The sequence below is a fragment of the Vicia villosa genome, linkage group LG5 (genome assembly GCF_029867415.1).
Source record: "Vicia villosa cultivar HV-30 ecotype Madison, WI linkage group LG5, Vvil1.0, whole genome shotgun sequence".
Lineage (NCBI taxonomy): Eukaryota > Viridiplantae > Streptophyta > Magnoliopsida > Fabales > Fabaceae > Vicia > Vicia villosa.
This window is the reverse complement of record NC_081184.1, coordinates 141625995-141653975: the sequence shown is the minus strand read 5'-3', so window position 1 is coordinate 141653975 and position 27981 is coordinate 141625995. Positions and strand designations below refer to the sequence as shown.

The window sequence follows — 27981 nt, the reverse complement described above, 5'->3', positions numbered from 1 at the left end:
CCAATATAATTCTATGGCCAAAATTTGATGGTTGGTGTTAATGTTTAAAAACTCAACTTGATTGATAAAAATAAAAATAATAAAAAAACTCGAGACATTGCACTTAAGAAAACAATATACCTTTTCCATAGACTTGTCCACTTGGATCTATTTTTCTCATAGGACCCAAAAAAACGAGACATTGCATGAAGTCCTTTTAAGTCTTTAGCCTGGAATAAATTTTTGTAGTGACTTATCTCTTTACTTAATTAGCTCGTTGGGTCCTTTGTTTAGTGGGAAACAGCAATCTCCTTTGATATAATGGAATTCAAATGGAGCCTATACAAATACAAATCAAATTAAATACTACATATACAGAAAGACATAGTGATCAGTGGAGAAAATAAAAGGATAAAAACACATTAAACCACCATACCCTTGTTGCATAATATACAAGTAGTTAACAAGAATAATGCACCAAAATATTAATAATAGTTTATTCCAACTTTAATTAAAGCCAGATACCATATCAATAATATATTCTACTTTATTAACTAACTGCCCTATATATATAGTTTCTTATCTAGGATAATATAACAACAACCCTCAAGCTCTGAAATTAACTGATCAAGCTCTAACTAATTGACTCATCTAGTTCCCCAACAAACAAAAAAAATGTATGCTTCTACTTCCTTTACTTCATCACTCCTCCATGAGCTTCTTGTAGAATCTCACACAAGAAGGTTACTCTTCCAAAACCCTGTTGATCATCAATCACTAACCAACTCTCCTGTTTTAACAAACAACCATAATTCAACAGATTCATATTTGGGAGCCCTTAAATTTGATTCAAATGTAGTCATGATACTTGCAGTCCTATTCTGTGCTTTTATTTGCTCACTTGCATTAATCTCCATCATAAGGTGTGTCTTGAGGTTTTCAAACGCAGCCATCAACAACGGCTCTTCTTCGAGTTCAAGCAACAACTCTTCGCCTCAATTGGTCAACAAAGGAATCAAGAAGAAGGCTCTCAAGACATTCCCAACACTGAGTTATTCAACTGAGCTGAAATTGCCAGGTTTGGATACGGAGTGTGTGATATGTCTCTCAGAATTCACAAAGGGTGAAAAGGTGCGCGTATTACCTAAATGCAACCATGGTTTCCATGTCCGTTGCATTGATAAATGGCTAAAGGAACACTCATCATGTCCCAAGTGCAGACAATGTCTTCTTCAAACATGTAGAAAGGTTGGTGAGTCACAAGTGCAACCAATTGTGCTGCCAGTGCCGGAAACTACTATAACGATTCAACCACTAGACCATGAAGCTGTTGAACGTAACTATAGGGAAGAAAGTAGATAAATGGTCATTACAGTTTGAAGCTTTTTCCCGAAATGTAAATACACATTAGTTAAAATTATCAGAACAACTTTCTTAACAACATTCTGCGTAAGTAATTATTTGAACCGATCATATAAATGCCTTCAAGAAAACTAATTTGAATAGATTTTCAAATCAAGTAATTTTGTGTAAATTATAGTACATACAAGTGAAAGAATCTAGATAAATTTTGGAAGAGAAGTAATTTGCGTTGCGTGATCAAAGATTTATAACGTTAGCAAATTTCTATGATGGAAGAGAAGTTACAGAACTTATTGTAATGAAATTGCATTTAGTTTTGAACATTTTCAAAAAGTGCAGATATGAACACTCAATTGTTATGTTTATAATTTCATACATGTTGCTTAACAGCATTGTTGTGGAAAGAGATTATTTGCCCAGGTGTTGTTTAGGAGATACATGAAACTCATACCACTCTTTAATTTTCTTATGTTTTTTGTGAAGTAATTTAGAATGAGTAGGCGAATGTTTAATAACTACTCCCTCTGTCCTATAAATGAGCGTCTCAGAGTTGTAAAATAAATTCTGATGATAATTTTTAATTTGAAATATGATACTACTACATGGGTAGTTGGCTTTTTAAATCTACAAGGAGTAGAACATTAGATTAAGGTTAGTTTGTTTCAATTTTTTTTATAAAAAAAGGTTATAGCACGTACATGTTTTTGTTAAAAAAAAAGATTAATAACTATTTTTCCTCTGCTATTTGAGTGAGTTTTGAAAAACCTTCCGTCAAAAAAGTTTAAATGACCATATTATTTGGGCGTGAAGCTCTATGTGAATTTTCCGCTTTGCTTGAATGTTGTCTTGTCTTTAATGGACGAGGTGTAATGATCCTTTCGTGACTGCTAAGAGTTGTTAGTATTAGAGATAAGTTCTTTCACATCTCTGGTCTTCTTCTCAACATTTATTTCCTCGCTCTTTATATAGCATTATGCGTGTATCACCACCTCAGCCAAAGAAGACGCAGATCTTTGGGTGGAGGATTCATTAAAATGTTCCGCTCTAAGGCCATTTAGAAATGCTCCCACAAACATTCCTAGTTTGGATGGACGGCCTTTATGGTCACTCATTGAAGTGGGTAAGGTACTCCCTTAGAGATTCAAAGGGGCTTTGACGAATGTTGAAATGGCTTGCAGCAACCATCTTTCTGTGGTTGTTTGTTGAAAACTGGAGGACTGGTTTCTTTACTAAGTCATAATAGTTGCTGAAGGAGAGTCGAGGCAGATCTATGTACCACCTCAGGGTCGCGTCTCTAAAGGTGTTAGATAGGAGCTTGCATTTTAAGGAATCAGCAGCTCCAATGATTGTCCTCTGCGTGTTGATGGAGGAGAGATGTTCATACAAGTAGCTGCACCCATCAAACTTAGCCAACGAAGGCGGATTAAAATTATCTAGAATTGACGACTCTCATATCTTATCTGAGAGGGGTTAAGGGTCCAATATTTCCACCTCTTATGTAGGGTGAATCTTTTGCTGGTGTTGTTCTGGTGTTGTTGGATATGGAGGTCGTTATCTTTCAAAGTTAGGTTTTGGCAATGTAGCTTGTCCATGGCAGCACGCATTTTTCCATGGCATTTTCCTTGTCGTCGAACTCATTGGTAGCCGAAGTTATTATCTTCTTGTTCACCATGATGAATGGAGAGGTTGAATGGGAGGACAACAAGTTGGTTGAATGTTGTAATGGTGGCCCATGTCAGTGTTACCGAGACCCCATAGTGGACATCAATTGTACTTGCTAAAAGTATAATATGTGATAACCCCTAGGGATTAAAGGTTTGAATAGACTTTTAGGGTTTGTTGTAGGATTTAGAGCTAGATCACATAGGAAGGTGAAAAGCTCTGTATATGAGGTATTTGTGTAAATGAGATTGGATCCACTCTCAACCTCAAGGTTGAGATATTTATAGAAGTTCATGGTTCTGGATCTCAGACTCTTAAGAAATAGTAACTGAGATTTTGTTCCTCGCAGAAAAGATGTTAGACATAATGTCTGATACAATGTGTTCAATGTGCTTATAGGAGACTAACAGATAACAGGAATTAAATCATAAAGCAATAAGGAACAAAGGAATTGGTAACCCAGTTCGGTGTAACGTCACCTACGTCTGGGGGGCTTCCAACCCAAGAAAGAAAATTCACTCTCAATAGTATTAGTACAAATAGTCTTAGATGAACAAACCTTGTTCAATACCTCACTTCCTAATACTACCTGTGTTTTTCTATTAAGGACTCCATAGAACGACTTCACTCCCAATAGTCAGAAGGACAAATAGGCTTACTTTGAACTATCTCAGTTCAAGGTCACTTTCCTAATATTACCCGTGAAGATTCGCCCAGGCTTCCCTTGAATAAGATACTCCTCTCACTTTCACTCAAACACTCTCCCAAGTGTTTAGACAATTACAAAAGTATAAAAATTATTAAACAATTACAACTCAAATCAAAACTCTATTCCTATGAATATGAATGTCACTAACTAATAGAGTTTAACAAGAGAAAACTACATACAAAAAGACTCGACTAAAAACTCTCCTATAAAGTAGATATTTTCTCTGAAGTTATGAGTCTTCACAAAGGAGATGAACTCCTTAAATAGCCACGCGAAGTTCAGCTCCAAATCCTTGTAGAATCTTCATCTTGAATACGGCTGATTTTCTAAAAAACACAAGAGATCAATCTTCAATAATGATGATCTCCAATCTTGATTAATTATCTTGAATAAATCTGAATCTCTTAATTATTCTTATTGTATTTGATTCAGATCACATCCTCCAAAAACACGCGTGATTAATCAAATCTTTATTAGAAATATTGAGATCACATCCTCCAAAAACACACGCAAAACCTTAAGGAAATTGAGGTATGAGTCACCTCTCTTATAAACCAAACATTTCCTTTATTCCTAGTTGATGTGGGACTTTACCTCCTTCACACTTGAAACCCAACAATCTCCTCCACAAGTGTGAGTCATCCAAAACACTAGCCTTGATCCACACTAGGATCCACTTCTGCTCCCCCACCGAGCCAACCAGAGCCATATAACCGTGGTGGCAGTGGTGGTGTGACATCAACCATGAATTGGGTTAGTTAGCTGACACTATATTAGAAATTAAACTACCGATACTGAGATCTTTCCAAATTCAATTTTTATTACAAATTTTGTTAGAACACTTGTTTATATGAGCCAAGTGTCTAGCAGGTCATCCTATAACAAGATGACCGATGTCAGTCACACCTATTCAATTGTCATAACTAGAGTTAGTTATACCTACTAGTGTTTAGGCTATATTCTCAAATAATACTCTACTAGTATTAATTTACAAAGTTGATAAGATATTCTCAGCAATGACATTATATGCAAATCGGGACAAAAGCTATGTAATTTATTTCCCAATCTTTTTTTCACTTTCACTTTTGCTTTTGTGACGTGGAACTACGTAACACAAGTTCACAATCCAATGGTCATAATTCAATAACCGAATATTAATGTTTTGAGCATCAACTTGTCGTGTTGCACGAGTACCAAAAGGACACTACAAGCTCAGCAAAAATAATGGAGTAATAATGGACCTTTTCCACAACACTTTTCCACTGAGCTCCATTTCTTTCTCTTACAGAAACCCAAAAGATGAGACATTGAATTAATATACATTTTTTTATCATCAATTCATTATTCATCTCTTTACTGTTCCTTTTTGAGCTCACTGGGTCCTTTGTTTAACAAGAAACAGCACTCTCCTATTTGATATCTAACATGATTTATGAAATCCAGTTGCCACCCGCCACATTCTGCTTCGCATAAAGTGGAATTTAAATGGACCCTACTTCATTATAAAGAAAGATTACATTAAATTAAATAATGTACAAAAATACATAGTGATCAGTGGAGCAAAAAGATATATATAAAAAAATTAACTAGCAACTAGGCACCAAAATATTAATAATAGTTTATTCAAACTTTAATTAAAGCCAGATACCATATCAATTCTACCATATTATATAATTTCCCTATATATAGTCCCTTATCTAGTACTAATATAACAACAACCATCAAGCTCTAATTAACTAACTCACCAAGTTTCTCATTAAAAAAAACATGTATGCTTCTACTTCCTTTACTTCACAACTCATTCATGAGCTTCTTGTGGAATCCCACACAAGAAGGTTACTCTTTCAAGGCCCAATTGATCAACAACCACTAGCCAACTCCCCTGTTCTCACACACAACCATAATTCAACCGACTCATATTTTGGAATTCGTGAATTTGATGCAAATGTTGTGATGATACTTGCAGTTCTGTTATGTGCTCTTATTTGCTCACTTGCGTTAAACTCTATTATAAGGTGTGCTTTAAGGTTTTCAAACGTAGCCATCAACAACAGCTCTTCTTCGAGTTCGAGTAGCAGCACTTCACCTCAATTGGTGAACAAAGGAATCAAGAAGAAAGCTCTCAGAACATTCCCAACAGTAAGTTATTCAACCGAGTTGAAATTACCAAGTTTGGATTCAGAGTGTGTGATATGCATCTCGGAATTCACAAAGGGTGAAAAAGTGCGCATTTTGCCTAAATGCAACCATGGTTTTCATGCTCGTTGCATTGACAAATGGCTAAAGGCACACTCATCATGCCCCAAGTGTAGACAGTGTCTCCTTGAGACTTGTCGAAAGATTGTTGGATCGGAAGCACCATCTATGCTGCCAGTGCCAGAAACTATTATAATGATTCAGCCCCTAGATGCTGAATCTTTTGTACGTAACTATAGAGAAGCAAGCTAATTACTGTTCAATACAGTTTGAAACTTTTAGCTGCTGTAGTTTTACATCAAATGTAAATATACTTTAGTTAATATTGAGAACATTTTTAACAATAGTAGTTATTTGAACTGAGAATTTAGTGTCTTAAAAATATTCTTCAGTAATTTCAATCATGTTCGCACTGGATGCGAATTCAAATCACCGGAAACCAGTTTGATTGTCTATAGAAAAAAATTTAAATAGATTTTCAAATTAAGTTACTGTATGTAAATTACAATCCCACGAGAGATTCATGGTAGGTTTTTGGATAAGAATTCAGGGATTACTTTTAATTTTAAGAAAGAATAAAGGGATTGCTGTTTAATATTGAAATTTAAAGTGCACGTCATTATCAGTGACTTGAAAGTTTTCTAGTATTACAACTTTTTTATAGGCCAAATCATGTTATTATTCGAGTTAAGCAAAATGTAATACTTCCTCTATTTTAAAATGAATAATGTCTAAAGTTTTTGCAAATATAATAAAACTATGTAAAAACATGAAATTTTACTAATTCATCTTATTAATTATTAGTGTGTTCCTATCATCATAAATACATGAACAAAATACGATGATTTGGTCTGCAAACCCTAACTCAATTGTCAAAAGTTGATATTATTAGACTGGACGCCAACACCAGAGTTCATACCATAGATTCCAAAGTTGTGTATGTGAATTTAAGGTGACTATTATCATTTGATCTACGAATAAAAAAAATTATGCTTTATAAATAGCATACTAGTAATGATTAGAAGACAGAATTGGATAGTTAATACTACTAGTAATTGTACATTAAAAAGTGAAAAAAATATTCATTTTTAAACAACTTTAATGAAGGTGATACTTATTGTGTAACAGAGAGAGTACACCCCGAAATCTAGGATGTTTGGATCACATAGATTCCATGTGCAGAAAAAATGAGGAACCAAAATGACAAAGGTTTTTAGTACAGCAAATTAAAGCAAGATAACACACGACTAAAGTTGCATATTTTGAATGCTAAAAACATAAAATTTTACTGGTTCAGGAACAAATCTAAGGTTGTGTTTGTAACAAATTACAAATACAGACACTCAAATTTTTTGGAAACGTATAATTAATGTGAGTTTTTATGAAATAAAAAGCATTTTGTAAATTCAAGTTGAATATTGTGACTTTTACTTATATTAAAGGTGAATAAATTATGACAGTTTTTCTTATAAATAAGATTGGAGAGAGTATAGTAACAAGTGGAAAAATATTATGTATGTATCAAGCTTTGAGACTTGTATGGGTTAATTTCACATTCTGGTGAAAGTTAATCAAAAATTTGATATGTGATGATTTCTCTAAAGAAAATAAACTCCAACTTTACTAAACTAATTATTGAATTGAACAAAATAATTCAAATAAGATAGATACCCAACCACTTGAATTCAGGTTTTAAAACATTTGTTCACATCAAGTGTCATGTGAAGGAACCACTAGAGGGCTGTAACTAACTAGGAGGAAAGAAATAAAAAAACAAAACTATAAAGTGGAGTACTTTATCCAGTCAATGAAGCATATAAACTCTTAATGGAGGCTGAGAAAGAAACCACCTATTCAATTTCCAATCAAATAAGTGTACTGTCTAAAAGGGTAATGTTGTAACATACTAGTACACCATATAGTACTCTAACAAAGGAGACTCGTTGCCAACACTGACTAGTAACTAATATTATATCCCGGGCGGCTGAATTTTGATTTGCCTAAGCTCAACGCATTATATATTCTCTAATAGGGTAAGTGTGGCATTATAGATAATTTTTAGTTAAGGAAAATTGTGATGTTCCCTATATTGTAAGTTGAGAAACTCTATCAATCTTTTAAAAAATAACCCATTATTGAATCGAAGTTATGGTTCAACTATTTTAAATCATTCCAACCGGAATGAAATCTCGACCGCACTAAAGGAATGGTAAATTCGGTCGACACCTGTGGGACGGGCAGTTTAACTAGGTGTTTTAGGCTGGAGGAGTTGAAGTTTTGAACTTGACCCTCAAGCTAGCCTACCGGACGCTCAGGACTGGACATCTACATCTAAAGGTGAGAAATTCTACATCAAGTTTAAGCGTGGATATAAATGGTGGGTGACCCGATAGCGGAAACTTGATAGCAGATGACCCAACGTATCTTAAACCTAACTCTAATACCATCTTAAAATGTGTGTGTTGGGTCTAACTCAACCCTACAAAATCGGTTTGTAAGGGGAAAATTGCTCTCACTTATAAAGTATATGATCAAATCAAATATGTTCTTTAACCGTGTGGGTGTATGTTCATGTTGCCGGTACTTTTTTTAAGTTAAACTCATGATAGTTGATTGTTTTTATTATTTTTATAGAATATAAATGGTAACAAAAAAAGTTTTTTTACGGGCCAACCTGCTGAGAGGTGGAGTGGAAGTTTCAACTTGACTACTCAAGTTAATCTATCCCACTTTTGAAATTTAATCGTAACATGGATAAAAACGGGACGGGCTGACCCGTTTTATCACTCATGCGAACTTATCAAAATAACCAAACCATGGCATCAAATTTAATCGTAACGTGCATATTAAAAGACCTCTTTAAGGTTCAACCAATTCAGACAGCAAGAAAACCAGGTAAACTGAAAAGTTGTACGCACAATACATAAATTGCATAATAGAAGAGATAAAAGGATAGAATAAAAATTCCATATCAAGTGCGCCAATAATTAGCATCTAAAATTATTTTCCACTCAGCAAGATTCCTATGATTATGCTATTGACTTGTGGCTAAAAGTGTAACTTAGTGTTGTGAAAAGAAAAAGGCAAGCTTAGTAGATATGTAACTTATTTTCAAATATTAAAACAAAAAAGAGACGCAAGTGGATTCCCTCAATTAGATTCTGTCTGTCTATTTTTTATATGACCAATTAGATTCCGTAAGGAATTGGAAAGGACAAAATGAGTACATTATAAATTTGTTCGAGATAAATGAAAAAAGTAAAACATAGGGAATGTAATAGTGTAAGCTAAACATACTCTGTCAGAAGATTAGAAGGTGCAATTGCAACATTTCCCTTGATAGATATATAATGTTCCCTTGATGCTAACCTTCAAGATAAAATGAAACCAGAATAAGAACATTTACAAGAGGGGCTGAAATGGTTTGAGAATGAGAAATAGAGACAGATGTTAGAAGAGATTCTTGTGATGCACGGGTGCACAAACTTTGGTATCTAGTTACAAATTACGGCATACTTCTACGTAGATAATAACTATAATATGGCCAGTAAATAGCCGTTGAGCTACGGTTTCTGTAATTATTTATACTCAATAAATAAATACTGTAGGAGTAAATTCCATCTTAGTTGTTGAAATTGTAAATTTCGGATAATGTAGTTCCTCAAATTTACAGAATGACAGTTAAATTCTTACAAATTTAGAACCGCTCTATAGCGTCGTTTGATCCGTGTAGTCGACTCCCCTAATTTGTTAGAGATAAATGAAAAAGTAAGGATACTGAAGGGTAATGAAGAGGGTTCAGGAAAGTACTGCTAAAAATGTTTCCCAGAAAGAAAATTGACTCATTTAAGTGTACAAGTATTTTGACATGATTTCAAACCAATATAAAAGTGGAATATATGAAACATAAATCATTGAAGTATTTTTTTTTATAGCAGGATTAACAGGTAAAAATATAAAATTCAACCATTATATTTCAAAAGAAAAATAAAATACTTGTAGCAAGCAAAGGGAATGTAATAGTGTAAGCTAAACATACTCTGTTAGAAGATTAGAAAGTGCAATTGCAGCATTTCCCTTTATAGATATATCTTGGAATTTGGGATGAGTCTAACTTATGCCTACAAAACCGGCTTATAAGGTAAGGATTGTGCGTTGGAGGTTGCAATTTAGGCGACTGGGTATGGACCGCAATGAAGGCGAAAATTCCAAGATGTTGGAGATTGCAATGAAGGCAAGTTAAATGCGGCAATATAGGTGACTAGGGGCGGGCCGCAATTTAGGCGACTAGGGGCGGACCGCGATGACTGTAAGGTAAGGATTGCATGTGGGAGGTTGCAATTTAGGCAAGTCAAATGTTGCAATTTAGGCGACTACGGGTGGACCGCAATGAAGCGAAAATTCCAAGGTGTTGGAGGTTGCACTGAAGGCAAGTCAAATGCTGCAATTTAGGCGACTACGGGCACTCAGGCAGGCCGCAATGAAGGCGGAAATTCCAACACACCCCCTCATGATTGGGCCTCAAAGAGGCCAAAGTATGGACGATGCAGAAAGCCCAACAAGTGATTTATGATAGCCTCTGATACCATTTCAGAATTTGGTCGGACCTAACTCATGCCTACAAAACCGGCATGTAAGGTGAGGATCTCCCCCACTTATAAACACAACACAGGTCATATCTCTAAGAAAGGAATGTGGGATTAAATTCACTCCTTCAAACCCAACACAAAGAAGTTGTTAGAGCCTGCAAAGGCAAGTCAAATGCCGCAATTTATGCGACTAGAGGCGAACCGCAATGAAGGCGGAAATTCCAACAATATATAATGTGCCCTTGATGCTATCCTTTAAAATAACACGAAATCAGAATAAGAACATTCACAAGAGAGGCTGAACAGTTTGAGAATGAAAAATAGAGACAGATGTTAGAAAATATTATTGTGATGCACGATGAAGAAACGTTGGTATCTAGTTACAAATTAATGCATACGTCTAAGTGGATAATAACTATCATATGGCCAATAAATAGCCATTGAGCTACAGTTTCTGTAATTGTCTATACTCTAAAAAATTGGATATCCCAAAATTTGGCTCAATAAATAAATAAATACTGTTGGAGTAAATCACTATCTTAGTTATTGAAATTGTCGGATAATTTACACTCAAATTTACAAAATGACAGTTAAGTTCAAACAAATTTAGCACCACACTATAACGTCGTTTGATCCATGGAGTCGACTCCCCTTGACGGAATGCGGCTTATAGTTAGTGGTTTCCGATAGGATTAAGCACCACAATTTTTAAGGTTTTAAGTTTGTCTTAACCTTTACTCGGTTTTGATGAATGTTTCCTAAAGGGATATTCTGGTGAAAGGACTAAATCAACTCACATTCTTCAATTTAAGTGACTAAAAATTTCTGCTATATTATAAATTTAAAGGACTACATAGTTTGATCCTTACAATTTCGTAGAACAAAATGGTGATTAACTAAACAAGAAAAAATAGCTATATTAATTCATACACCTGTGTATAGTAACTACAAAATGCATTCACCTAGATTACCATTGATCTTATAGCTTAAAACTCAATTCAAATGAATCAATGATAATCAAACAAATAAAATCATTTCTTTATATTAAGCTCTTTGACACATGTACTGTTATACTAGCACAATCACAAATGTTACCAATGACCAATTTGCTTAATATTATAAAGCATAGGAACATTCTCTTCTATGGTTAATTAGTTTTAATAAAACTATAGATGGAATTTGAATGCAAATGAACATGAAATTTTTTATGCTATTTGTCTGTAGAGGGAATTCGCACCTTCGATTGAAGCAAGATGAACTAATTTGTTGCTCGCAACAAGCTCAAAGCTTTGCTACATTGTTTTGTGGGCGTGTAATGGTTCGCTCGCAGGAAGGAATTGATTCAGTATGTGCTGTACAATTAGGTTTTTGATTGAAGCAGGAAAATAATGCTCGGGCATTTTGTCATTGATTGAACTGAGATATGCTTGTTACATCAAAACGATTAGGGACTTTTTGAGATCAAGGGACGAAGATTGTAGGGTTTCGACAATTTTGGGGAAGATTTTAGGAGCACTGTGAATTTTGGGCGGGAATGAAATGGGAAGAAATCAAACTTCACCACTTCTAGGATGGTGAAAATGAAATGACTTATTTTGACCCATTGGTAAAATTCTCGAACCAACGGTTCATAGTAGAAGAAATTTTGGAATATACTATTTTTTTTTGACAATTTTTTGGTAAAAACTACATTGTGGTAAAGTTTTTTTAATCCAATAATAATAGTTTAGTGGCTAAATTTCGATCTTTAATAGATGAATAAACTGTAGTGGGTTGGAATTTGCGTCTGAGCAATTTGATGTTAATAATAGGATGTGGATCCTCTGCAGCTTTTCTTCTGCTGCTTCTGTTCAGCACTAATTGAAACCTTCAGATTTTATCATATGTCTATTTATATGCTAAATCATTATTCTTTTATGGCATATCACCCATTGGATTTGGGGCAGCATTAAAAGCTGAAGACAATAAACAGAAGACGATCTCATTCACCTAATAATATGTTCATTTATTAATTGAGTTTAGATAAAGAGAGAACACTTAGAATTATAAAAGCTCAACAATTAATTGAGTTTATGGAAAGAGAGAATACTAGAAATTATAAAGGTTCAGTCAAAACAAAACAACATACTCCTCTTTTCAAAAACGGATCTTGAGAGTTTTCAATAAACTTGAGAGCTTTTAATAGGATATACTCACGAACCCCCCCCCCCTTTATACAAAGAAAATTGGTTGACCTCCAACCAAACAATACAAGACTTTGGAATATGGCAACTTGAGTCTTCTCTTTCAAATAATACATTGAAGCGGTTAGTCTCCTCTCCACACAATAGATTGAAGCGATTATTCTTCTTTCCATAAACTTTGTAAGCTTGTACACAAACTAAGCTCACGAACCTCTAAACCCTGATTTTATACCGGACTAACCAATAACCTGTGAGACTTTAATATCAGGATAATTTCGAACCTTATCCAAGCTTTTAATATCGGGCTAAGCTTTAACCTGATTTTACTTTTATACTGGGATAACTAAAAAATTATGAGATTTTAATATCGAGTGATCTCGAATCTAAAGAGAGACTGGATCACACAATCTCGTGCACCAACATTTTAACATGTTTGGCTTCTATACCAAATAAAATCTCTAAATTGATATTATGTTCAACCAAGGTATAAACAAAGGTTCATTGGCGAACATACAATTCTACTTTTCCATAATTACACCTTAATTCTCACTCACAAAAGGATTTTTCTCACAAAAGGCTCTAAGGCTAAAATATTAGTGAGAGAGAGTAAAAAATAAGTTTAGAGAAGGAGGGAGAGATATGAGTTGCATGAAAATACGATTCTGAATGTTTTGAAATGATATAATTGACCTCTATTTATAGGCTAAAGGTTGGCCCAGAAGGAACTTCAAATGAATGCTTTTTATGACCATCTAATCGATTAGCGCATGATTCCAATCGATTAAATATTCAAAATATAATTGGATGTAAATTCAAAATAGGGAGGAAAAGATATCTAGACATTGCACATCATTAAGGTGTTGTCCTAATCGCTTGGGACTCAATTTTGAACGAATCTAACCAATTAGATAAAAGTGATAATCGATTAGTAAGGTTAAAATTTTTCCCGATATTATTTTAACATCTCCCATTTTATCTGGCACAACTTCAAGATATTTTCATGAAAGAAATCAATTTGAAAATAGTTTTTTTTTGTGTGTGTGTGTGTGTGCGCACGCTTTTAGCCACACGCTTTTACGATAAAGCCCTTATGTTCTACAAAGTGTTCGCTCATTACTAACTTAGGAGGGCTTCTTAGAACTTCAAGACTTTGTTAGATGCTTGATCTTTCTATAGAAACTTGCTTGAGTAACTTGAGATGAAGCTTGATTTATATTCCACTTGATTGCTACTATCAGATAGTCATGTCCATTAAACCCTAATACTTAGGCTTGCATCATTATCTGCTTAATTGATTGTACTTGACTTGTTAGTAAACATTAGTTGTCGTCATAAAAAATTGATGTCCTTGTTAAAAGCATATCACATGCAAAACAAGGTTCCAAGTTCTCCCTCTTTTTTATGATGACAACACATCTCTCAGGAAATGTGGTATAAGAAACAATTCAAATGTGTTTGGAGTGATTAAACTCTCCTTGAGTTAGATAGAGAGTATATTATACTCCCCTAAAAAGTATACTCATCTTCTTTGTCGAAATCAAAACTGCAAATTAAAGATGCATTGCGAGTAGTGAATATACATACATAGACAAGCAAGACATTTTAGTAAAGGGAAAACATCACTCATATTATTGCTAAGAATTCAGATAACATAAGGAATTTTATAGAATTGAAAGTACAATATATTAAAGTACTGACTTGAAATTTGCGGAAAACATGAAATAACATGAGATTAAAAAAACATAGGTGAGATTATTCTATGACATAAGTGTAACCATTCATTGCCATGAATTTCTTTATATCCTCGACTATGATTTGGCGGATATTGAGCACTTTGTCTAGCATGGGGCCTATGTCCTCAGTTTGTTCATCTCCTTTTTTTCCTTAAATGATTAATCTTATTTTATTTATCCATGATTGATGTGAATTCTAATCTCTTTTAGGTATTTTAGGTGATCATGTGGTTTGTTGAGTCTTCTGTTTCCTCCATTGTATTAACTTTGAAGGTGGCTAGAAGTGTTGTGATTATTGGCCCATATGGTAGCCCTGCAAATGAGTTTTATTTGCAATAGATCATGAGGTTGAATATGTTGTTTATCTAATTAGTTGGTATTTCTTGAGTTAGGGGCCATAAGGGTACTATATCTTGCCTAACTACATAGTCATAATTTATGATCCTTGGAAAGGGGATACTAGCGAGAATGTAATGGAGGGTTCTAACCTTTGGCTTTAGGTGAGTGAATTTGAAGGGAACTTTCTTCTTTTCCATTGGTTTGGTTACGAGGTAGTTGATGGCAGTGGAATGTTTGAAGTTTTTGAGGCCTACTGGTGTATCAATGGTGTAGGTCATCCCTTTAGAGGGCAGCTCAAGGATTCTCCCAAAGTGATCCTTGTGAAGTGCGATTTCCACTCCTCTTACAGATGTTCTTATGGAATATCCTACAAGTATTAAGTTTAGGTAAAATTCTTTTACTAAGCTTGGGAAGATCCTATTTGGTATTTGGGTGAACTGCTCCTTGAGGGAAGCTTGGCAGATTTGGCGATAAGGCTTATGACTTTTCAAGAGTCTCATATCTAGGTACCAAGGTTGAATTACTCTCTTAGATAGGATTGTCATGTTTTCTTATTGCTCGCGGTTTATTAACCCTGCAGTGAAGGGATTTGTTCTTGGTGTATCTCTGAATTTTTGGCTCGAGGAGGCTATGGTGATACTTATAGCAAGAAAATGGAATCATACAAGAAAAGATGCAAGAAGGTATGAGATGCAAGATATGGTGAGGGGAGCATATTGATTTATAACGTGCCATGTAAATATTTGATCGTGTATTCCTATAAAGCATTCAATGAAGATTGTGCTGATTAAAAATCAAATCAAAATCTTTCCTTTTTTTTGTCTCCTGACTGATTGGCTAAAGGATCTAATCAATTAGATATCCATATTTTTCAGGATTTTGTGTAATATTCATTAATGTTGGGATTTAATTTGCTTGAGGCACAAGTTAGGCTTTAATTTGGTTTGAAAATCTTTTTGCCGGGCTTTTTTAATCGGTTATCATTACGTGCTAACCGATTAGGCTTACGTAATTTAGCCTCCTTGGTGCATTTTGGGCCGCCTTATGTTGGTTTTGTTACTTTTGTGCACCTGTAATTATCATTATTTGCACCCATTTGCTGTAAAATACTATAATACTCGTCTTTCAAGTTAGAACATTTATTTATTTAGATTGAGCACAAAATTAAACTCACTGTCTTAAGGGGTTAATCAGAGTTTCCTAATCATTTCAACCTTAAAATAATGTATACCTCTTTTATCAAGAAATCTTGATAATTTTTTCCCTAAAAAAGGGAAATACTTAATGGTGTGTCCTTCTTTACACGTTGTTGGTTGTGAGTAGGGGTGGACTTCGGTTCGATTTAGATTCGGGTCCAAAACCTTGAATCGAACCAACCCACTTCCGACCATTTCACCTTTCGGTTCAATCGAATTCGATTTTTTTGGGTTCGGTTAGTCATGTCGGGTTTTTTCGGTTAAGCTTGTAACTGGGCCATATTGAATTTCAAGCCCAAATTTAAAATCAATTTAAGTTTATTTTTTTTTATTTACAAATTTTGCCCATTTAAAAATAATCCAATATAAATGCAATCAAATTTTTACACTATTTTATTTTATTTCACATCATTCTAAACTTAGGGTGTGTTTGGTTCAGGGTTGATGGAGTGGAGAGGAGGGGAGGGAATATTTCTAATTAAATGTGTTTGGTTCAAATTTTATGAGGGAAGGGGAGGGGAGCAAAATCCTCCAAAACACACTTTTTGCGTCCTTCCAAATCGGGGGGATTTGGAGGGGAGGGAATCTGAATATTGATATTTTAAAACTTATTATAATTACTATAATATCCTCTGTTTTATTTTAATATTTCAAAATTATTCATTTTCTTTTGTATTACTGCTCTCTTCTGTGTGATTTTTCTCGATTGTTTCTCTCAACTTATTATAATTATTCTCCACCTTCAAATTATTTTAAAATTTTGGCCTTAATATAAATCATAATCATTGTACTTTTTTATTTTTTTTTATAACTCTTTTATGTTTATTTATATTTTTTTTTCTTATTTTGTTATGTATCCTATCATATTTTCTTTTATATCAAACTTTAAATCTTTCATTTAATTAATTTATTTATTTTATTAAAACATTTAAACTATTTATATTTAATAATAAATTATTTTATGTATTTGATGTGTTAAATAATTCATTACAATTTAAAAGTTTTTATCAACATATAGATTAATTTGTTTTTGAACATTTTATTCGAATTAAGTGAACTCAATTTTTTAACATTATGTAGTAAATTATAACTTTTTAGTCACTCAATATTAGAAATTTTACTAACAGAAAAGTATGTATAAATTTTTCACATTTGAATATCATACTTTATCACTTATATAAGATAATAAGGATAAAAATTTAAATTATTAATAAAACCCCTCCCCTTCCCTCTTGAACCAAACATATTTTTAATTAAAATCTCTCTCTTCCCCTCTTCTCCCCTCGTTTGAACCAAACACCTATCTAATTTAAAAAAATCTCCTCCCCTTCCCTCCCCTCCCCTCCCCCTCATTTGAACCAAACAAACCTTAAAGTCTGACAAAATAATTAAATTTTACATTTCTTTTAAAAAAATTATCACTTAAGCTAATTCTATATTAAAAAATATTTATACTCCTTTTACCATTTGATCTTGATCAAGTTTTTATTACATGATAAGAAATCAACCAATCAAATAATTAATAAAACAGAATTTTTTCAGACAAACTCATATAACATAAATTACATTTTCATCTATATATTTATTTTCTTATTATGGACATTTATCAAGAAATAGTCATTCATCCAAGCTTCGTTTCATTTCAAATCAAGACATTCCCATTTACCAAGCTTCATATCAACCAAACTACTATTTCAAAGAAGACTTTTTATTGATCCTTTAATGTTAATCTTGTTAATGAAACAAACTCATCTACCAAGCTTCCATCTTCTATTTCAAATGTGAGATTGAGAAACAAATTCATCTACAATAAAACATTAAAAAATCATATCAGTGAAACAAAATATTGATATTTAAAGTTCAATCACATTATCAAAAATGACATGATGCAGAACCATGTCCTTTAGGCTCATCATATTAGCTTGTTGTTAGATCCAAAACTATGATGCGGATCCAAAACTATAAAACAATAAAAAATCATATTAGTGAAACAAAATATTGATATTTAAAAAGTTCGATCACATTGTCAAAAAGGACATGATGCAAAACCATGTCCTTTGGACTCATCATATTAGCTTGTTGTTATATCCAAAACTATGATGTAGAATCATGATGCAGATCTAAAACTATGATGCATTAAATATTAAGTAAGATAAAAACTATGTTGCACAACCAAAACTATCTCCTATTACACGATTTATTGACAAACCAGAACCATGACTCTTTAAAACCATTTCAGTTTTAGTATGAACTCATATTTCAATAGATCTCTTTCAAACAATTTCGCTTTTAACATAAACTCGTAATAAATTACATAACTTTATGAGATTATACTCTAATAAAATAAACCTTACGAGATTTCCAACATATAGTTTACCGACCTTATGTTTTTAGAACTTGAGTTCTCTTTTCAAGGCCATATAATCTATGTAATCTCTAAAAACTTTAGAGATCTTTCAAGTTGCCATATGAGTATACATATTAAAAAATAACAATGAGAGAAAAATCAAAATCTTATCAAACATAACTTTTTGAGATAAGAATTAAAGGTTAGATCTGCTCTTCATAAACAAACTTGAGATTTTATATCTCAGATAAGAGGGGGGATTAAGGATCCTGGGATCCTTTTTTATCAGATAGGGATGGTTGTTTCACAAAATCTACTTCTAAGTAATTGCTCTATAGATCCTATATCTATCTATATGAAGAAGAAATCATGAGAGGAGGAGGATTCTTATTTGTACAGATGGTACTTGGAATTTGGAACAAGCATGAAGAAATTAACCATGTCAAGTCCTTAAAAAAAATTACCTTAAAAAAGAATCAAAACACAACACAAAATTGAAACACAAGTGATTTAGTCTTAAAGATCACAAAAAACAGGTTATGTGACTTAGTCTTAAAGATTACAAAAAAAAAAATTCTAAAACTTTTTTAAACACAAATAATACAGATTAAAAAACCGTAACCATAGATCCTTAAAAAAATTATAAATCAACAAAAACTAACCATATGTTGTCTTCATTTCATTCTAGCAGTTGAATCACCTCTCATGACTTCAAATCAGTTCATCACCTCGAGAACAAAACACAACAACAAAACACACTTTACAAAACAAAAACTTCATAGATATTATGATTGTAAAATGAAAAAAAAACACTTATGATTTAGAAAATAAGACTTTAGAATATGGTAGTTTAACTCCTATCTGCTAAACGACAGATCGAAACTGTCAGTCTCTTCTCCACATAGTAGAAGGAAGTGCTTAGTCTTCTTTCCACAAACTTTGCAAGATTTTACACGGGATAAGCTCATGAAACTTTATACCATGGTTGTATCGGGCTAACCATTAACCTGTGAGATTTTAATATCAAGCTAATCTCGAACCTTATCCAAGCTTTTAATATCGGACTAAAATTTAACCTAATTTTGGTTTTATACCGGGCTGACTAAGAACCTATGAGATTTTAACACTGGGTTGATCTTGAAAGGGAGACTCAATCCCACAATCTCGTACGCCAAATATTTTACGGGTTTAGCATTTAAACCAAACAAAACTCTCAAAATGAATATTATGTTCAACCGATGTATAAACAAAGGTTCATGGACAAACTTACAATTCTACCCTTCTAGAATTACACCTTAATTCTCACTCACAAAAGGAATTTTGTCACAAAGTCTCTAAGGCTAAAATATCAGTGAGAAAAAGTAATAAAGAAGTTTAGAGAAAGAATTATGCGTTTGTTATATCTTCTTACATTTGAGTCATCTCATACTACTTCCTCGAGGTATGCAATTCCACTCTCTTCAACATCTCATATCCATCATACAATTTCTTCAATTTATCCCATGCTTCTTTGACCGTTTATTCTTCAATGATCTTCTACAAAATGTTTGGATCAACGCACTAATGAATCAGGAAGAAAGCTTTCCCATCTTTCTTCATATGCTCTTTGTGTGCAACTCTTTGAGCATCATTCACATTTTCTTCCATGGTGAACATGCCATCATCCATAATTTCAACCATATCTTGAAATTTGAATATGACCTTCATTTGTGTACCCCATCTATTATAGTTGTCACCTTTAATAGATTTGTAGGAAATTAGTTCTAAGTTGTGCTCCCATTTACCAGTACAAATGAATGAATCAAACTAGACTCTAGACTCCCATACCAATTTGTTGGAACAAAATGCAGAATTTTGTGTATGAGAAAGGAAGAGAATGTATAATTTTATGAAATAATATGAAGCTTTATTCAACCAACAGAGGAACACTGTATTTACAACTTACAAGATAATCTAATGTATTTATACATGTTCACTAACTTGCTTAGTGGATCCTAACAAATTTATCTAAAACAACATCAAACCGCACTAACTTGCATTGTAAGAAATCCAATACAACATTATATATTCAACATTTCAAAGCACAAATCAAAGGTATTATTATTTTTGGTCAATAAATTAAGAGTAATGCTATTTAGTACGAAGTAATTTGAAGAAGAAATGCAAGAATGAGTATGTGTCACTATTTTAGTGGTAAATTTTAAATTAATTTTAAATTAATTTTAAATTTAACTTCCTTTTTAATAGGGATCATGGGGTTGTGGTGATAATAGTTGGTTGAGATATATTCTTGCCTTTCTTATTTTTCCACTTTCTTACTAATAAGCATTTTCCATAAATTAAAGGTATTATGTGTACTCTAGAATTTGCTTCTAACAAAGGTGGAACTATTTTGGCTTGCTCTTTAATTATTCAAGCTTAAACAACGCTAGAGATACTATTTTTTCAATATTCTCTTCCATACTCTTTTTTTTTTTTTGGGATGAAATACATTTTAGTTATTTTAAAAACAAATCTCATATAAAATGGTGAAACTAACACATATTTTATCCAATAAAAAAAAAGTAAATATTGGAAAAAAATTGTTTCACACCACTTAACTTTTTCTCTTAATAGTCATTATTTTTATTTAAATAATTTAAGAAATTTCTTTATTGACCCTCTAACCTTCTTAGTCACATGCTGCGAAATTTCCAAAATGCCCCTATATTTCGAAAATGCATCTCCAAAATCACTTTCTTTTTTTTTTCTGAAAAAAGTTGATTTGGAAGTGCACTTCCGAAAACACAAAAAAGTGTTTTCGAAGATGCATTCTCAAAATCACCTTTATTTTTTTGGAGAGGGGTGTCCTCGGAGATGCATATCCCAAATATTTCAATTTTTGATCTTGGAATGTTTCGGATATTCCGAAAAAATTCAATAATTATTAAAAAATTAAAATAAAGGAGAATCAATACAATTAATAGTATAATTAATTGTATTAATTAAAAGATATTATTAAATATACATCATTATCATTAAGATATAATAATAATTGTTAACATTTTTTTAAATTAAAATATTTTGTAGTTATTATTTATAATTAAATTTTTTCAACAAATTTTTATGCACATTTTGAAAACTATCTATTACTTTATTTACAAATAAATTATTTGATACTTTATTTTAATTAAATAAAATAGAATTTAATTTTAATAAAATTAAAAAAAACAATGAGAATATTTTTAAAAATGTAAATATATGATAGAAAATATTTTAGAATAGTAAATGTAAATGTAAATAGTACTGGTGACGTTAAGTGAATAGTAAATATTAAATAAATATTTTAAACAATGAAAATATTTTAGAATAGTAAATGTAAATAGTATTGTGTTAGGTGAATAGAATTAAAATTTAAGTGAATCTCTAGTATGTGAATATATTATTCATATAAATATTAATTTTATTCTTTAATTTAAATAAAATTGAAGAAAATAATGAGAAATTTGTTTAAGAATTAAAAAAAGAATTTTTTTCATTAACATCAATATGATAGTAAATTTTTAATAGTAATATAAAAAGTACGTTAGTTGATCAAATTTTTAGTAGTGTTATTTATAATTAAAAATAATAATTAAATTTATTTTTGTAAAAGTAGACTTATGTATTATTTATTTATTTGATATTATCTGGAATTGATTATTCATGTGAGAGAAAAATAATGTTTTGTTAATATATAGAATTGATTAGAAAGATATCAAAGGAATTATTGGTCATATGAAAAAAGAAATATTTTATTAAGCTTGATCCTTCCTTTATTGATTAACATCCCAAAAATTTTAATATTTTGGGATTTTGATTTATTCTGATCTTGGAATTAATCAAAATCCCAATTTTTTCGGAGATGCATTTCCGAAATCTGGAAAAATCTAAAAAAAAAACTTCGGAGATGCATCTCAGAAGCAGGGGTAAATTTGAGTTTTCGCTGGGGTCACTCCATAGGGGTCAATAAAAAAATTCTCATAATTTATTTATCCTTGAAGTGTACTCCCTCCATCTCATAATAAGCGTCTCATTTGCACTTTTTTTATGTTTCAAAATAAATGTCTCTTTAGAATATCAATGCAACATTTATTATTTTTCTCCACTACTATACCTCTATATATTATAACTTTCACGTTTTTCAACAACTTCACTAAATGAGAATATTTTAATAAATTATATTAATTTTATCTTCAAAGAAGCTAAAAAAAAGTTATGAATTGCTAAGAGGAAAAAAACACAAAAACATGTAAAAAATCCCCAAGTTTTGAGCTTAGAACAAATAGAATCCTAAAGAAAAGAAAAGTAGAATCCGTGCGTTATCTTGTAAGGGAATCCTAACCGTTGGATTGACACTCACACGGATCGGTCCGAAAACTAAAACTCCCTCCCTCCCTCCAAAATTTCATTTCAAGCCTTCAAATTGAAAACCCCTCTTTCATCTCATCTATAAAAACCCTTTTACAGTTTCTTGCTCTCCAACACATCGATTAGTTATCAATTTAACAAGCACAGTTAAGAATCAATCTTCTAGAGCTTTCTCCAATGGCTCGTACAAAGCAAACAGCTCGCAAATCCACCGGTGGCAAGGCTCCCCGGAAGCAACTCGCAACAAAGGCCGCTAGGAAATCAGCTCCGGCCACCGGCGGAGTGAAGAAGCCACACAGATTCAGGCCAGGAACAGTTGCATTGAGAGAGATCCGTAAGTACCAAAAGAGCACTGAGCTTCTCATCCGTAAACTTCCTTTCCAGCGTCTCGTTCGTGAAATCGCTCAGGATTTCAAGACGGATCTGAGGTTTCAGAGCAGCGCCGTTTCGGCTCTTCAGGAAGCTGCAGAGGCATACTTGGTTGGATTGTTTGAAGATACAAACCTTTGCGCTATTCATGCTAAGAGGGTCACCATCATGCCCAAGGACATTCAGCTTGCAAGAAGAATTAGAGGCGAGAGGGCATAGTTTGTATCGAATCCAATTTCACTCCCAAAAGTTATTTTCTTAATCCTAGAATGATATAGCGTGAATCAGTTTCTATGCGTGAATCTTAATGTCTAGATGTAATACTATTTGAATGTTTATAAATGATGTTTCTACATCTCTTTCGTAATTTGCCTATTTACATTTCAAGAGATTTGTTTGAATTTGATCCTAAAAATTTAAATCCACAATTATCAATATTCACTTTGTACTTCAAGGAGAAAACCTTCCAAGCAAAATGTCATTTGGCTGATTGCAACTGATTGACTGACCCCTGGTATTTCTCATGATGTGTAATCTCTAACTATATGTTACATTATAATAAAACAATCTAGGTTAGTAACTACATTAATATTCACTTAGTACGTTATATACATAGAATAGATAGAGATAAAGAATTATTACAATTCGAATTGAAGTTACTTAGTATAGGCAAAAAGGGTTCTGATTCGTGTTTTGTAAACCCTTTCCAACAGATTATTTGGAGATCTTGCTTAAGACTTTTAGTACTATATGGATAGCCAATTCTTATTAAGATATTGTTTTTTTTTTTTGATGGGCTTATTAAGATATTGTTAGTATTCTTTACTCGTAGAATAGGTTTACTATTTTGAATGATCTGAACATAGGAATTGATATGCTAGCAAAATGGACGGGTTATATATACTTTTTGTGCCTAAATCATGTCTATACAAGGGTTCAAATTTAGATTCATATTTAAAGGGTTGATTATCCTTTTTGAAAATGAAGATTTGAAGTAGTCTATAATTTACTGAGTATTTACTGAGTATGCTTGCTATAACTCACACATTCTTATACCAAACTAGTGCAAACGGAATATTGTTGATGTTTCCATCAATTTGTCGGTGGGAGTGAGAAGTTTGGAATTTGTTTGATCTTTCTTTCATCAACCATCTGAATATCAATAAATTATGGTTTCAAGAGTCATCTGTTACCAAAAGACCTTCCTCTAAGTGGATATGTAAAAGTGTGCTATGATGATCCAGAGCAAGGTGTGATTTTTGAACCCATTTAGATGATCTAGAGCAACGTGTGGTTTTGAACCCATTGAGATGACCAAAGAATTTCACTATTTTGATTTTGCTAGTCCTTGAGAACACCATAAGCGACATATAATTCAGAAAAAATCATAATAGGTCCAATTCTATAGGATAGGGAACAAATCAATAGCAAATGCTATTTGCTTTATAAGAAGAAGAAAAATAAACTGATTTGAAATGAAAGAGTTTACAAGAATTATCATGATCGTCTGATATCATTTTATCACTTGCCTTTGATTCTGTACAGCTAGTTAGACCTAATGAATGTGTAAGTTTCTTTACTTTCCAATCTTCATTTTTCAAATTCATAAAGCCTGAGACATAAGGAAACTATCATTGAAGTAAAACTGATATCACTCTTGATAAGTGTATCCTTCACATGAAAAAAAGAGTTAATTGGCTCACTTGCCTCATTATCTGAGCTAAAAGAATTAGTAATCTTTAGCAGTGTAGGGTCTGTGATCATTCTGAATGTGGAAGGATCAAATGCAACGGTGATTGAGTCATAGAAGGGATTGTGATGATGAATAAAAAAAGATGCTCTCATTGCAGTAATCATGTTCATGACATTCATTAGTAGCAAATGATACCGATAAATAAATATGTTGTCTTTTATTACCATGAAAGTTTTGGTGGCTCTAATGGTAAACATGTTGCCCTTTTTTCTAAAGTCATCAATTAGTTTCTCTTAATCCAAAATTATAATTTTATAATTATTAATTCTTAAATTTTCAAAAAAAAAAATTACAAAATTATTTAAAAAAAATCAAAATCACTAAAAATTATAGTAATTTAATTTAGGTGTTTTTAATTTTAATTTATTTTTTTTATAAAAATAGTAATTTATATTATTATTAAAAAAAATTAAAAATTATTCTTCTAGTACAAAATAATAAAAATGAACTTGTAATTAATTATTGCTAACTTGACATTAACACATCATCCATTAAATTGTCACATCATTATATAATTTTGGTTTTAGATTATAAAGGGGATTAAAATCCTAAAAAAATTAAAATTGAGCAATAAATAAACCATATTTTGAAACTATTGTGCTAGAAATTTACGGATTTTGTTTTAGCAAGTTTTGAGCTATTGTGCTCGATTATAGAACTTTTATAGTATTATTTTCTTTTATTAGAGCCAACCTATATAATGTATTTGAATACACTTAAGGCCAATTAGATTATGATATTGTTTTAAACCATGAGAGAGGAATATATATGGGAAAAGTAGAATCCGTGCGCTATGGTTTAAGGCAATCGTCACCGTTAGATTGACAGTCACGCGGATCGCTCCGAAAACAAAAACTCGCTCCCTTTCTCCCTCTAAAATTTCACTTCATTTCAATTCAAACACCTCTATAAAACCCTTTTTTCACACCATAGCAAAACGCATCAAAATTACATCTATTCTATCATTCTCAGCTCAAAATCAACCTTCTAGATCTTTCTCACAATGGCTCGTACCAAGCAAACAGCACGCAAATCCACCGGCGGCAAAGCTCCCCGGAAGCAGCTAGCAACCAAGGCCGCCAGGAAATCAGCTCCGGCAACCGGCGGTGTGAAGAAGCCACACAGATTCAGGCCAGGAACAGTTGCCTTGAGAGAGATCCGTAAGTACCAAAAGAGCACCGAGCTTCTGATCCGCAAACTTCCTTTCCAGCGTCTTGTTCGTGAAATCGCTCAGGATTTCAAAACAGATCTGAGGTTTCAGAGCAGTGCCGTATCGGCTCTCCAGGAGGCTGCAGAGGCTTACTTGGTTGGACTATTTGAAGACACAAATCTTTGCGCTATTCATGCTAAGAGGGTCACCATCATGCCTAAGGACATTCAGCTTGCAAGAAGAATCAGAGGCGAGAGGGCTTAGTTTCTATCTAATCCAATTTTACAATTTCGTAACCCTAGAATTAGATAGCTAGTTGTAGTTTTAGCTTCTATGTGTGAATCTCAATCTCTTGTTGTAATACTATTTGGTGTTCAATATTAATCAATCAAGTTACTGTTTCACTCTAACAATGTGTATATTCTGTAAGTTTAAATTTGCAGAATCGATGGAACCATTTGGATTCGAAAGAAGATTAAATTTGCGTTAGAAAATCAAGGAAAGTTTTTCTATATTTTTGAAAATGGTGAATCTCTAATGTTGAGACTCCACGCTCATTAGAGGAGTTGAAAGAAAAATATCAACATCTATTTAATATTTTAAAGCCTCTTATATCAACCTAAACTACTTAAATTTTATTGGTCATATGATATTCACTATGCCACCTTCATCATCAATATAATCACTACTCTATTGCTAAATAACCAATGTCCATATCAAAAAATATATGACCAGATTCTTGATATTAACTCTTTCAAAGTGTTTAGATCCATTTTGCTATGCATATATTCTTCAAACACAAAAAATCAAATTAGATTAAAAAACCATAAAATCAATTTTCAAAAACACTGACGATATATCCAAAAGGATATGTTCTATTGGTTCTTTATTCAAAATAAACTATCAAATCCAAATATGTATTTTTCCTTAAACATATCCTTTATTATAATATCTACTCACTATCTGCGACTGCAACCACATCTACCAATGTGCTATGAAACTATGGACTTATAGGTATAGTCAAGTGATTAAAGTTCATAGATAACTAAGATATATTAAGCCCAAATAATGTCATGGTTTTGATGATGACAAACCTAAGTGATTATGATGACAACAATGCACGAATATAAACAAGTATTAAAGATGATTCAAAAGTATTAAAGATGATTCAAGCGGCCAAAGACGCATAAAATGGTTGATCAAGCTATTCCTCCAAATCAAGCTAAAGAATTGAAGGTTATGATCACTAGTGAAATCTTCACTATCTGATGATGGTGACTAACTTGAAGATCTCTCAAACCTCGAGAAGATTCAAGTGAAGTTTTCATATGATTAGTATATTTGACAAAAAGACTTAAAGTTTCAAAGTATTAAAGAGAGGAAGTGTGAAAACTCATCAAATCGTGTGTGTCTCAGTGATCAAAGTATTGTAAAAACACCAGGGCGTTTTCGAAAGCATGCTAAATCACACCCACACTAAAAACTATTTTTCGAAGTCTCCCTTTTTCAAATAAAACTACTTAAAATATTTTTGGAGCATAGCCAAATGAAAAAGATCTTGACTCTGAAGTACCATACCTCAGTGCCATTTGGACACTCATGTACCTTGCTAACTATACAAGACCCGATATAAATTTTGTAGTGAATTTACTAGCAAGATTCAGTTCGTGTCCTACAAAAAGATATTGGAAAGGATTAAAACATATATTTCGATATCTCCGAGATAAATCTGATCTTGGTTTGTTTTGTTCTAACAATACAAAATCAGTTTCACTTGCTTATGCAGATGCAAGATATTTGTCTGATCCACATAATGTTAAATCACACACTGGATATATATTTACATATGTAACACTGCAATATCACGTAGATCGCAAAAGCAAACACTTGCAACAACTTCTTCAAATCATGTTGAAGTAATTAATTGCCCTTAACGAAGCAAACAAAAAGTGTAGATGGTTACGATCGATAACTCGACATATCCAAGGAGCGTATGGTTTCACAATTGAAAATAATCCAACAACT

The 27981-nt window shown here is 32.5% G+C and overlaps 1 protein-coding gene, 1 long non-coding RNA gene and 1 pseudogene across 2 annotated transcripts; 2 read left to right on the top strand and 1 right to left on the bottom strand.

Annotated features, from left to right (window-relative positions):
• Positions 1 to 41: 41 nt before the first annotated feature.
• Positions 42 to 12116, bottom strand: LOC131602826 (uncharacterized). The gene is made up of 3 exons (XR_009284145.1): positions 11735 to 12116; positions 9206 to 9277; positions 42 to 318 (listed from the first exon to the last, which is right to left on the bottom strand). It is a non-coding gene; the product is annotated as an uncharacterized LOC131602826 (long non-coding RNA).
• Positions 590 to 6564, top strand: LOC131602825 (RING-H2 finger protein ATL2-like; annotated as a pseudogene).
• Positions 12117 to 22765: 10649 nt separating the features above from the next.
• On the top strand, positions 22766 to 26392 carry LOC131605625 (histone H3-like centromeric protein CSE4). Its single transcript, XM_058877961.1, has 3 exons — positions 22766 to 23271; positions 24665 to 24719; positions 25798 to 26392. The coding sequence occupies exons 1-3, from the start codon at positions 22862 to 22864 to the stop codon at positions 26218 to 26220; spliced, it is 888 nt and encodes a 295-aa protein (XP_058733944.1). The 5' UTR covers positions 22766 to 22861; the 3' UTR covers positions 26221 to 26392.
• Positions 26393 to 27981: the final 1589 nt, after the last annotated feature.